Source organism: Nothoprocta perdicaria, unplaced genomic scaffold (genome assembly GCF_003342845.1).
Source record: "Nothoprocta perdicaria isolate Ctin4 unplaced genomic scaffold, notPer1 scaffold_13, whole genome shotgun sequence".
NCBI classification, from domain to species: Eukaryota; Metazoa; Chordata; class Aves; order Tinamiformes; family Tinamidae; genus Nothoprocta; species Nothoprocta perdicaria.
In genome coordinates, this window is record NW_020454427.1 from 7,165,098 (window position 1) to 7,178,645 (window position 13,548).

General features: G+C 42.1%; 1 protein-coding gene across 1 annotated transcript; it reads left to right on the forward strand.

The window, feature by feature from the left end:
* Positions 1 to 1,035: 1,035 nt before the first annotated feature.
* On the forward strand, positions 1,036 to 7,761 carry CASP3 (caspase 3). Its single transcript, XM_026033585.1, has 7 exons — positions 1,036 to 1,801; positions 2,356 to 2,448; positions 3,557 to 3,681; positions 4,096 to 4,224; positions 5,487 to 5,662; positions 6,134 to 6,251; positions 6,811 to 7,761. The coding sequence occupies exons 2-7, from the start codon at positions 2,375 to 2,377 to the stop codon at positions 7,035 to 7,037; spliced, it is 849 nt and encodes a 282-aa protein (XP_025889370.1). The 5' UTR covers positions 1,036 to 1,801; positions 2,356 to 2,374; the 3' UTR covers positions 7,038 to 7,761.
* The last annotated feature ends 5,787 nt before the right edge of the window (positions 7,762 to 13,548 follow it).

Here is a 13,548-nt window from a genome sequence, read left to right on the forward strand (position 1 = left end):
GCGGCCCCGGGACCCGCGGGCCCCGGCTCGGGATGCGCCTCCCGCCCTGTTCCGCCGGGGAAGAGGCGAGGGCCGCTCTGGCCCGCGAGGAAACGCGCCCTGTGCCGGGCAGGGGAAACGCCGCTTCTCTCGCGCAGAGCGGCGAGCTGGGCGCTTTCCCACAGCCAGGCGCTGTGTGAAGAGCTGTCCTGCATAGCCATTATCCCCCTAGCAAACGTGGGAGTGTTAGTACTGCTATATYGCCGCACAGAAAATATTTCTCAAATGCTTTTTCTTTTATATATAATCGTCTCAAAGCTTTACATATGCTACTATCAAATTATGACTCATGTTTATTTTGTGTGCCTGCACTGGCATCGCGATGTGCCTCGTCCATGTGCACAACAAAGCAGCCTTGCACGCTCGCCGTCCCGTCCGCTCTCGCGAGCGAGCGGGGTGGCAGCCTGTGCCCTTCTTCAGCGCTCACGGATGTGTTTCCTGAGCCGGGCTCTGTGCTGGCCCCGGTCGCAGGGCTGTGGTGCTGCCCCGCAGCCAGCACACGGTCCGCTGCCGGCTGCGCTACCTGGGCCGCGCGCTGCCCGGAGATCTGCGGCTCGCTGCCGTTCCTCCCTGAGGCSCTTGGTTCCAGCCTGCATCCCTGTATCCTTAACGGGCCTCGTGGGATTCACGCTCCACATAAATACCGCTCTAGAGAGAAAACAGCTGATGGTTCTTATACGACAATCGTGTGGATGTAATTTCATTAGGTCGTGGTGGAATAAAAGGCTGGAATTGGATAAATGCGCTGTTTTATTTATCACTATCCTGTCAAGATCGAACTGTAACAACTGCGTTTATGAAGAGCGACATAGATTTTTGGTTTTATTGCTATTAAAAAAAAAAATGTTAATTCGGTCCTTTTCCGAGCTTGCTGACAGCTCTAAATTCTGGAGCTCTCTCAACCAACTTCTTTTTTTTAACTGTTTATTACTTTCAAGGATCATAGCAAGGTTATATATGATATTTTAGTAGTAAGATGATATATAAACCTAATGTGCATGATACTATACTTATTTACATCCTCTATCTCTGCATCGCAAGTTTTTTAAATGTTATTTTTTTTCCAAATAAAAGTGTAAAAAGAGCTATGTTAAGATGATWTAAGTAGCAGTCCTTACTAGCATGAGCTCATCCTCCGTAGGGCAGTGTGTATTTCGCTTGGCAGCGCATGAGCTCACTGCATTACCTAAGCTAAGCTGAGGCAATTCCCAGCGCGGCTGGAATCAGCTCAGGGAGCGGAGCTGCTGCTCTCACACTGGTGTCGTGGGGCAGAAAAAGCATTCTGCCTAGCAACAGGGATGCCTCTTTGTGCATCTTCTGCTATCCAAAGGAATAGACGTGAACAGGAGCTTTAAGGGACTGCAAAGCCTGTGGGATTTAGAGGTAAATTCCAGATTCTATTCTGAATGTTTGTGGATATCTAATGCTGAAATACTGAGTGAGTGGGTATTCCACGCAGTAACCCTCCAAATTCTCTGCGTTTTGRATGGAGCTTGTATAAATAACTGCAAGGATAGGGAGTTTATCATRCCACATAATAATGGTGGCACGATAGATCTTCAGCACCATAGACCTTGTTCCTGCCCCATGCTGTTGTATTTAAACTTCTAAAATATAAGGTACCGTGTTTATTTGCTACTTTTATAATTTGATTTTCAGGATTTTTCTTGTGAGCCATTAACTTATATGATCTGCTTCACAGGTCTGGAATCTTCTTTTAAGCGAGAAGACTTCTAAATTACATCAGTGCTCCAAGATCCAGGTAATAGTAMTCAGTGCAACCTTGAACATCCTCAAAGCTGCTAAAATATAAATACTCTTTTCCTTAAGAAACAAGTAAAGAGAAAGCTGCAAATGCTCCAAATGCTGCTTCTGATGCACTAGTAATTATTGTCACGGGAAATGTATGGTTGCAAGGTGTTTTGACTAGTCTGCAAGTGTGAATTTAACAGGCAATAGTATGACTTTGTAAGGTGGCAAACACAGTTGCCAGCCTTATAGATTTAAGTAAGGATCTCCATCAAATAATTTTCAGTCATTTGGTAACAGCAGTTTGCAGATTTTTTTTCCTGGTTCTTAAACTTTAAGATTAACTCGCAAAAATATTCATGTGCTTTCCAATAAAGCTACTTAGGGATTACTCAGAAATGCTGACTTGTGTATACCAATACTTGTATTCCTAGATTAAAATACTCTGTGAAGAGACCTATATATTTTTTCTATTGTCTCTGTGAAAAAACTTAAGAAAATATGACAAAAATTGAGGAATATGTATGAAAGTGAACTGTCATATTTCTATTTATTTACGTTTTTAAGCTGAGAATTAAGAGCCGTAATGATGGATATAAGAGATGCACAGCAATCGGGGGAAGATGTGGAAGATGCAAAATCTGTTCCTGGTTCCAAAGGGTAAGTGAAGTATTTTGGAGTTTACATCTTGAATGTAATGCCAGGTGAAACCTTGCCCTCTTTACTGAAGGTTGTAAGTAAATATAGACTTCTGTTTATAGTGATTTTTAATAATCATAAGTTAAAATTAGTGGCTCTGGTAGTATCCAGTCTCTGACAAAGCTGGGCATGTGTACATGTAAGGTRTTAAAAAGCAAAGCTCTTGTGGGGCAGCTAGATTGGCCTTAATGGTATTATCAAGTCATTAGCTCCTCTTGAAAAGAGAAACCTCCTGAAGGTGCCCAGCCTTCCTGAGTGATACTGGAGCTCTTTGTGCCTGCAGTGACTGGGGAGCTGCTTAGGGTGACCTGCTGTGGAGTCAGATGTGCAAAAACAGCATTGCAAACTTCTTAAATTGTAGTGTGTAATAAGATGCTGTGGACACCAATCTTAGTGCCAGTTTGCAGTAAGAAAACCTWACTTCAGCATGTATTGACCAGATAAAATTTAAAGGACCCTTAAAATCCTGAGTGCTGCTGTAGCCAGTGTGCATGTGGGGGCAGAATTACAGCTGCATATAGTTCTGGCATTTCCTGGCTTTTGAACGTTCACCTGTGAAAACTCAGTACTAGCATGGCTTTTGATTAAAAATCAGCTGTAGATTTGCCTTCTTGCACCTAGCTTTGCTTCCAAGTACATGGATAGCAAAAGATAATAGTAAAAAACAAAATTTTTGTTAGTATAATCATTGGTTTCCCTAGATTAATATTTGTGTTCCCCCATACAGAGACATTATCATTTCAGACTCAATTCTTCCTCAATTCTTYAAGCTTGTTACATGTTGCACGGAAGATTCATACATATACAGATGACTTTCTACAAAGCTGCTTTATTTGTGTGCATGCACATTTTCCAGGACTTGAAAGCCAAGTTTGGGAGCATTACTAGACAAAGAAATTTTACTTGTCATTTTGACCTGTGTGCCAGTGCAGTGCTTCGTTAGTCTTAGGTCAGCTCTGATCAGTATTATCAGTCCACTGATTTCCTAGACCTCACTTCTAGGCAACAAGTAGCAACCTTATTGTTTTCATTGATTTTTGTTGAAATGAACTTTTTTCTTCCTGTACAGCAAGAGCCTTCCTGTTAGCAGGTCTATGGACTCTGGAATGCTGCCAGACTACACTTACAGAATGGACTATCCGGAGATGGGAGAATGTGTGATAATAAACAACAAGAACTTCCACCGAGAGACTGGTATCTCATTTGAATTAAAGTGTTTTCTTTAGTTCAAATAAACTGGCTACGTTTTTTTTTCAAACTAAGTACACCATTTAATTTTGATGATCTAAGATTAAATTGCTTAAATGAGTGCAGTTTATGTTGATTTTCAAATATGCAGAGGTCATGTTAGAGTATAGTATTATTGGGGGAAGAATTGATCTGCAGTGCAATTCTGTCTTAACTTTTAGTCACAATATGTTACTTGCAAATGAAATCCTTCTCTATCAACTTATCTATATAAAGAGAGGAAAAATAAGTAGCAAAATTCCAAAATGATATGGAGAGAAGGGGAAGGTATGCATAGTGTTCTAGACTGATAACAGGTGTAAGAATTTGGCTCATAGTGCTGTCAATATCGTATCAAAACTATGTTTCTTTTTTGTGTAGGAATGTTAGCTCGTTCAGGTACAGATGCAGATGCTGCAAGCGTTAGAGAAGTTTTTATGATGCTGGGATATAAAATCAAGCTTAACAATGATCTTTCATGCAGGGATATCTTCAAACTACTGAAAAACAGTAAGTAATAAGATCAATGTGTGTATTTTAAATCCATTATTATTTCTACATACACTTCTTGCATGCATATCCTGTCTTCCATGTTTCCCTTCCATTATTTTTTTACACCTGAATATCTAAGTTTATTACTAAGGATCACATGTGTGTGCATTAYAGTCTCTATTAATCTGTTCATCTCCTGTGCCACAGGATACTGAGGAAATAGTCATTTTTTTTAAGATGGTTGCAGGGCAAAAGGGCTGAGACTTAAATGCTCTTCTGACCCATGGATCACTGCAGGTRGTCCAAGCTCTGCAAATTAAAGAAACCCTTGTAATTGAGTAGAGGGGTCTGTCTTCTGTGCTTAGTGGTCTGGCCCAAGAGTAATTTTGATCCAAATAGTGTTCTAATTAAGTGACCAAAACAGCAAGTGCCTGGACTGAATTACCATTGGAAAGAAATAACCTTTGTTTTGTCTGATATGGTTACTGACCAGAAATTTGGTATTCTGCATAGCTGTAAAGACATCACCTCACAGGAATGTTACTGGTTTCTCCTGGAAACTTTTACATCTTAAGGTGCCCACCCAGAATTCTTCTGGATCCCTTCTTTTAAATTGAATACTTTCTTTCCCTCTCATATGCTGTAAAGAAACATCTGGGTCCTCAAGTATAGCCTTAACAGTAAAAGAGGCCATAGAGCATCTGTTTTATGCTCTATGTGCACCCTAGGTTTAAAAGAGAGGGACAAAAATCTTAGGAAACCTGGAGTCAGCCAGAGAGAAGTCTTTCTGTGAGTAAAGAGATACTGTTGATACTTAYGTTCCTGCAGCAGGAACAGCATTCGTGTTGGATTTGGTTGACATGTAATACCAGCACTTGCAAGTCCSTTCCAACTAAAAAGGCAAGACTTCCATTTCCCAAAACATATACCTCCCCATGGGTCTGTGTCCAGATCTGGAGACTGACCTCTGTGAGAGCAAGGGGTGCCATTTAGGCTTTGAAATGCTGCGTAAAATCGCTATGGCCATTCACCAGTCTCCTGACTATGTCTATGGCCARTTCTGTGGCTGTGTGTTAGAATGGGTAGGTTTGGCCTTCAGTTTGGGGATGTCTGTGCTCAGCCTGCTGAGGGCAGGTAGGCTGCTTCCTTTCATTCAGAGGTAAAAACCGATCCTGGAGTTCCAGATTTGTCAGTAAATATGAAACCAGGGAGTTCTGTTAGTAGTATCAAATGTTTGGAGATCGGGAGGGAATACAAGAAGTTAATTCTCTTCTTTCAAGTTTCTGAAGAAGATCACAGCAAGAGAAGCAGCTTTGTCTGTGTGTTGCTAAGCCATGGTGAAGAAGGCCTCATCTATGGTATAGATGGCCCCCTTGAACTGAAAGCACTAACCAGCCTTTTCAGAGGAGACAAATGCAGGAGTTTGGCAGGAAAACCCAAGCTTTTCTTCATTCAGGTGATGTACAACTGAATCGTGATCTTCACATAATCTGAATAATAGAAAAAGGTGTCTTTCCCTTTAATTATCAATGCAAAATGAATAATTATTCTTAAAATTGATTCAGAATTGAATTAGTTTCTGAATCTGATTATCTTCAGAACTGAAAGTGATAGTCTGGCCTACTTAGGCAGTATGTGTAAAAATTCAGATTACTTAATCCATAGAATTAAGGTGCTGCAAAATCTTACTAAATGGTAACAARTATTTTAATGAGTTTCTGGATGTACCTGTGAGTTAGCTACTTTAATCAGACTGGRTAGTTGATTTAAAATCAACACTAGTTGCTTCTCAAGCTAATGAAAATGTATATATGAGTTTTGTTTTTGAAGGTTAATTGAAGTCAATTTTGAAATATCAGTGTATGGATGATTATTGTTGCCTTAATTTCTCACTTCTATTTTATTCTCTGTTCTTCTCACCAAACAGGCTTGTAGAGGCACAGAATTGGATTCAGGTATTGAGGCGGACAGTGGACCAGATGAACCAATGTGTCAAAAAATACCTGTAGAAGCAGACTTCCTGTATGCGTATTCTACTGCTCCAGGTGAGAGACTTGCAAAGAAAATGTTTATTGCTGAAATTACTCATAGATATAGTCAGCTGATACTGATACTCCAAATGACAATTTGAATTTACAGTTGTCTTTGAGTACCCTTTAGTGGAAGATTACTTCATTTGTCTTTATTCAGGACAATAAGAATTTTCATTCCATTTTTTTCTTTTCCTTGATTTGATTTCCTTTTAAGATAGGTGCTACTCTTTTTCCTACTAAACATTGCTATAACATAGAAGGTGCACATGTAGATATATCTGCATGCTGCCACTTCTTAGAGATCCATAATTTTTCATTCCTCTTTCTTCAGTGATGTAGTTTCTTTCAGTGATGGATTAGGAGGGATGTGAGGATTAGAAAAGTATTTTCATAAAATTTGAGGAAATCATCAAACCTAGACTTTTGTTTAGTGGTGTCTGGATATGCTTTTAAACTAATTTGAGAACCCTTTTGTTACTATTGGAAACAATATATTGTTTCTCTAATTCCTATCCTGTCTTATGTCAAAGGATGCTACATCTGACTGATTTAATACGTCTCTCCTCCACAGGCTACTACTCCTGGAGAAACGCAGCGGAAGGCTCCTGGTTTATTCAGTCGCTGTGTAGGATGCTGAAGGAGCACGCAAGGAAACTTGAACTCATGCAGATTCTAACGCGGGTAAATCGCAAAGTGGCAGAATACGAATCCTGCTCAAATCGGCAAGATTTCAATGCAAAGAAACAGATTCCCTGCATTGTTTCCATGCTCACCAAAGAGTTTTATTTCCCTTCCTAAAAAAAATYCCTGTACCTTGTGATTATTTTTTTAGCTTCTGTTTCTTAATTTGTAATTTATACACAATGTTAGTATGGAATACCACTTGAAATTACTGTTCACTACTGTGTGTAGTATAGAAGAGCTGCCTGAGTTAGATGTGTCTGTTAGGAGTATAACTGCTTGTATCAGAAATTCAAAATGAAAGGGCTAAAGCACTGGCAAATTTGAAAATATTGTTCTGAATACATGGAGCAATTAGGAAGAAAAGACTGAGGAAAGATAACATCACCTCTGATTTGGTGCTACATTTCCCGTTACTGAAGAGGCAGAGGAGAACTGTTTTTGTAAACAGTTCGGATTCATATCTTTGTAGTAGGGAAAAATCAAGATATATGGTATGTACTTACTAGTGATGATGATAGTAGTGTCATTGCACATTTCTTAAACTTGTGCTTTTAAAGATTAGGTTGTAGATTAACTTAAACCTTTTTTAAAATTATTGTTTTTCCACTGTTTATAATCKGTTTCATTTTTTACACACTTTAGGGAGAATAGTTAGTGAAGACAACTTTGTCCAGGTTATTTTCTATGATATATTGGGTATCTATTTAAAAATAAGTTGTACTGAGGGACCAGTCTTCCAAAAKGTCTTCTTCCCACTTCTCTCCCACCTCCCCACCCCCCACAAAAAAATCAGTGCAAAAAACTGCACTCTGAATAATCTGGGTTCCTTGTTTTGGCTGTAAATTAGAAGTCTTTCAGGATCTGCTTTGCTAAGTATGCACCCTTTTTTAACCTGTGTGAAAGTCTACATTTGTGGCATTGAAAAAATTCATTTTTCTATGTTAAGTATCAAATGTGACAATTTCTCATGTCTTTTATGAGAGTTTACTAAAAGGATATTAAACATTAAACCTTTTAATGTTGTTTCTGAGCTTTYTGTCATGCTTTAATTGTGACTAATATTGAAGCTGTGAAATAGGGTTTTTATAGAATTGGAAAGCACTGATTTGTTTTAGCTTGTAACAGTCTTGGTGAAGACAAAAAGAAAAGTCAATAATAAGTGACTACATGGAGTCTTTGCAAACAAGGCTTAACTCTTGGAATTTTATAGTATGAATAAGGGAAGCAAAGTGATGCTTATAGAAGCTTGGGGATTTTTACTTTAACAATATTTAAACTGTGTTACTGTCTTATACATATAGGAACATATTTATATCATTTATGTTCTGATAACTTTCAAAATGTCTGTTTTCCTCAAAATATACTTGCCATCTGCTTTCCATAAATTTGGAGAGGTGGCTTCAGTGTATTTTATGCCTTATAGTTGGGTCATAAGAGAAAATAAGATATGGCAAATGCAGACTCAACTTATGCAAAGGAGGCAATTTTAAGTGTCTTGGATGAGTGCTGTGACTGCTGGATAAAAGGAGGAGCTTCATCACCCACTTATCTCGAAAGTGTGATGTAGGCCTGCTCTAAGTGACAGAATTATGATCCACATTTCTATTGAAAAACTAAGCAGGTCTCTGGTAAACATACCTAAAAATAACACTTACAAAAGCCCRTGTGTAGGTTTGCTCATGCGGGTTGTGCCTCAAAACCAACAGCTACACAGCTGTATTGTAGCAAACTGACAGTCTTCCTTTCATCTACTTCAAAGTAAATGGGAATATGAAGGCTCCTTGAATTCTTGGTTATTCTRCTCTGTTGAAAGTTGTGTCACTGGGTGTGATTTTTACCTTAGATTTACAATGCTCAGATCTTGATTTTTTTTCTATCTGCTCTTCAATCACACTTTTATAAGAATTGCTTTCTCTTGGAGCCTGGGCACCTCTGAAGTTTGAATACATTTTCTTTCCTGCCTTTTAAAAGGACAGGTTTAAGTTGGGATCATACTCAACTTGACAGTTTTGTGCTCTGCCCTACAGCCTGTGACTAATATTAAATTGAATGTCTGGCACCTTCATCTGCCTTTCATGTGATTTATGAGAACAGAGTTTTYGGGTTGCTTTTGGTTTGCCTGACCCCCTCAGAAAAGCCCCATGAAGTGCTGTGAATGTTGTACCACAAATAATATGAAATGACTTCAAGAGATACAAATTCTACTGGACTCTCCTAGAAATGAGTACAAATGCTCAGCCCCCACATATTAAGCCAGAGTAGTGGCAATACAAATGCAATGTCCAAAAATATGTAAACCTCGCATTCTTAAGCCTACTACATTTACTAAACAGTACTTGATACTGTTTGCTAAGCAGTAACAAGACTTGGTGCTTGGAACTGTGTTTTTGTTGTTTTTGTTGCCTTTCAAAGTGTTATATTCAGTGGTAGGTCCTGTGCTAATTGAAACAGTGCTGCTTTAATGACAGAGGTTTGAGCTAGCGAAGCCTTGCTGCTGCAGAGCTGCTTCAGCCACAGCAATGCTACTGCTCTGGAATAACTCTTTTAGCTGGAGGAGCTAAAATAATAGAGGCTTGGGAAAGATGTCAATAAAAACAGAAGAATGCATTTGAAAATGGTTTGGTTTGTGAGGACCAAGCAATGGAAGTGGTGCTGTGCAGGAGCCCTGCCAGGCTATGAGCACAGTGGATCTTGGTGGGATAARTCACAGAGGATGGGTGGACTAGCAGGGTCCTTAGCTTGTTAGCAAGCCTGAGAGGCTGATGAGCACAACTGTGCATGGCTGTGGTTAGAAACTGCTCAGACACAGATCTTCCCTGGAAGGGACCTCTAGAGCTCACCTCATCCAACTGCTGGTTCAGAGCAGCCCTGGCACCAACCTGAGCTTGGGTCAACTTGCCTTTCTCTAGCTAAGCCTAAGAACATCCAAGGATAACTCTGTACGGTAACTCTGGTGGGTATCCTAAGCTCTACTGATTCTGAATTCCTTGATGAAAAAGGCTCTTAAATAAAAAATCAAGACCTTAACTAACTGCATGTGAACACATACCCTGGTAACTTTTCAACTGCCATTTGAAGAAATAGTGTGTGTGTGTGTGTGTGTATGTAGTGTAGGTTTATGTGCCGTTTAAACTATTTTACAGTGTTCTGTTAGAGCTAGGCAGTGTATGCATTGACTCACTTTCAGAAATGGTAGCAKTAGGGATAGTAACAGTGACAGCATCAAACTTTTTTGCAGTTGTATCTTATATGGAATGGTGTATTCTAGTAGGAAAAACTAACTTTGTTATGTACTCTGTCTTGTTAAATGCAGTCAGGGAAACAGCCATAGCAAAATGCGTGTGTTTTCTTTTTTAAGACATCAGGGTTAAACTACTGCTTCCTTACCACAGGGTGTCACTGTAGATAGGAAAATCTCCAAAATAGCATTGGTCTTTGATAGCAAAACAAAAATCTCTTGCAACTCTTGCACATTGAAGTGTTTGTTTTATATTTTTCTGCTGTCAGTCAACTTGAGTGTTTATTATACACTGGGGCTTGCATCCCAAAATACACGAGAACATCATATAATTGATTTCCAGGAAAATCTCTCTGTCTCTTTGCATATCAAAGCAAAACYAAAGCAGCTTATCTTAAAGGAAAAACAAAAATGGTTCTCTTCTATCTAGACTTGAATTTAGAGCAGCTCCTACTGTAGAGTCCTCTGGACAGCTAATGTGCAGATAACACTATAATATCTGAAGCAAAAAACTAAAATTTCTGCTCTACCTGTGGTGATATTTAAATGCATGAGCATGACTGCTTGCTTTACCTACCATGAATCCTAACTGCTGATAACAGGATTCTCAAATGTTGTAAGTTCTCAAATCCTGACTGTGAGTCTTAAAGTGATAATATGTACTTGGACTTTTCCTGGGTAAAACAAAAACCGACACCTAGTTTCTCTAAACAAAGAAAACACACCTTTTTCTTRCTGCTAACCAAGGTCTTCTGTTGTGAAAACAGTAACATTAGTAAAGTAGCTCATGAAACTTGCAGAAGAAAGCTGTGCCTCAGCTATTTCCCAGGAGCTTTTTGCTTAGTATTTGCCCGTAAGATCTGGAACCAGATTTTTAGTATTGACTGTTTCACAGAAGTCTGAACTAGATGATCTAAGGGGCCTTCCCAGCTTGAAGGTATTGACTAGAAGAAGGCCTTTCAGGCTTATCTCTTTACCCTTAGACAAGAACCGGAGAGGAGCACTGTCTGCAAGCACGTTGAGCTGTACCAATGCTGTTGAGCAGCTGGAGACTTCCCTCATGCAAAAAGGTGTGTATAGGTGAAGAGCCCTAYATTAGCTGAACAATCATTGAGCAAATATTGGTTCCATTTAACCACACTACTCTTCCACAGAACAGTGGAAAGGTCTCGTGCTSTGCAGCTTCTATCCAAACACAGCTGGGACTCAGCTACTAAACTAACCCTAACTGGAGTTTGCCCGCTGTGTTATGTGAGAATGTCTTTTGGCTCCTTTGTAAGAGGCAGAGCTTCTGCTTTCTCTCCTTGTCCACTTCCCCTATTGAAAGGAGAGCTCTGGGTCTCCGGGCCAGCTTCCCTGCCCTTCAGCTTCCTTGGATGTTCTCCCCAGGCGCTGCAGCGAGGCCCTCGGGCAGGATGCGGCCCTGGCGGCAGCCCTGGCCTCGCCAGCCCAGGCCCAACGGTTCCCCTGGGGAGCCTCTTCACCCGCCGCGCTTCCCTGGCCCTGCTGGCTGCTCATCCCGCGCTTCCCCGGCCCTGCTGGCTGCTCATCCCGTGCTCTCCCGGCTCGCTGCGGAGGAGGCTCCGAGCGCCGTGCGGAGCTGAACGGAGCCGCTGCACAGGGCGCTGGAGGCCGCACCTCGCGTGGGCTCCACGTGCTGGATCTATGGGTGGTAGCGGGGCCTGCTTGGCACTGCTGGAGACGCGGGGCTGTTCAGGAGACCAGGCAAGCTGAAGGGGCCCTCTCGGGTACATGGTGTGCAGCTCCTAACAACATTGACCTCCTTGGGCATGTCCATCGAGTTGTATTTAATCAAGTTTTTTTTTCCAAGGTACCCCTTGGAAAAAGCTCCAGCAGGGATCGCTGAGGAGACAGTGGAGTTGACAGTATAAGTTGAAGAGCCCAAGAGAAGGCCAGCATGGATGGCTGGTGCATTTAAATATCTGACAATGGCTCTGGGAGCCTCCGAGCAGAGCAGACTTCACCGCAGCCCATCAGCCACTCCGCATCTCTCAAGTTGGATGTTGACCTTAGGAATGTAATCAGAGAGCTGATTATAAATAGTTTGTGCAGTTGCCGATGAGATTAAAATGTGCTGTGGCAGCCACTTGGAAGTAGAGGGTTACTCCAGTGTGTGCCTGGGATGCTGTGTGATGATTAATCTGTGGGTCCTTGTTAAGCCTAGAAAGGGAAGTGGATAAAGAAAGCTCAGAAAATGCTAGCAGGGAGGGGAAGGAGGAAGAAGCCTGGCTTGCGGAGCTGGGGAGCCAAGGACATGGGGGAAGGAGCCAGAGAGCAGGGAAAAGCGAGGAGGGGGAAGGACGGTCATTCAAAGTGCTCAGGAGAGTGGGGATCGCAGACGGGCATGGGGTGGGCAGGTGGTGTGCAGCACTGCAGGTGAAAGGCTAAAAGAGAAAACCCCAAACCAGGGAATTGCCCCGAACAGCAGAGGTGAAAACCTCCAGGAATCCATCAGCGCTGATGTGCGCTCCAAGGGCAGCGTGTGGTGCGTGTCGGGAGGGGGAAGAGGGCAGAGGGACCCGGCACTGGGATCCAGGGAGATCCCGGCCTGCTGGGCCTGGCCTCCCCTCCAGGAGAGCCCCAACAAGTCACACGGAGCCTCCAGTGTCTCACAAACCAGGCGTAGATAAGGAAYGGCAGGCAGGTCCATTGAGGAGATGGTGCCGAGCAGTGGAAGAGGCTCTGCTGTCTCTGCTGTTAAACCAYGGTGCCGTTTTTTTGCAGTTAACATGAGGAACAGCCTTAAGGAGAAGGCAGAAAGGAGACGGGAGCCTTGCGGATGCTCCTGTAGAGCATCTCCCACGTTTGAGTAACAGCGGTGAAGGAAGCGGAAGGGTCTTGTTGGCAACAGGGCAAAGATTGCGTCACAGCTCCAGTGAGGGGGACCATGAAAGGCCTTGGAAACAACGAGAAGTAGCTTGTGTTGCAAAACTGCGTGGAGGCAGCGACGGAGCAGCAGAGACGCAAAAGGAACAGGGTAACGTAAAGTCATGGCCTAGGAAAACACTTGGTTGGGCTGCTTTCAGGAAGCTGGTCTGAGAAGCAACCTGAGAAAAGCATCAGCACTGACCAAGATGTGGAGCTCTTGAGCAAGAGCATTAGCTATGAGCCTGGGTGACAGGGCAGAGMACGAGCCTAGCGATAAAGAAAGGAAGTGACAGGAAGAAGAGATGGGGGAGAATTATTTTTCAACATCAGGTTTCTACTCACGAGGAATTGCTGGAGAGACCACCTGGTTTGTGCCTTGACAGACAAGTTACACCTGGATGTGACAYTGGATCTGTGAATCAGAGTGGAGCCGAGTTAGCAGCACAGGGGGACAATCCAACCTGTCCATGGATGAAGGAATCCTGAGATAAGGGGCAT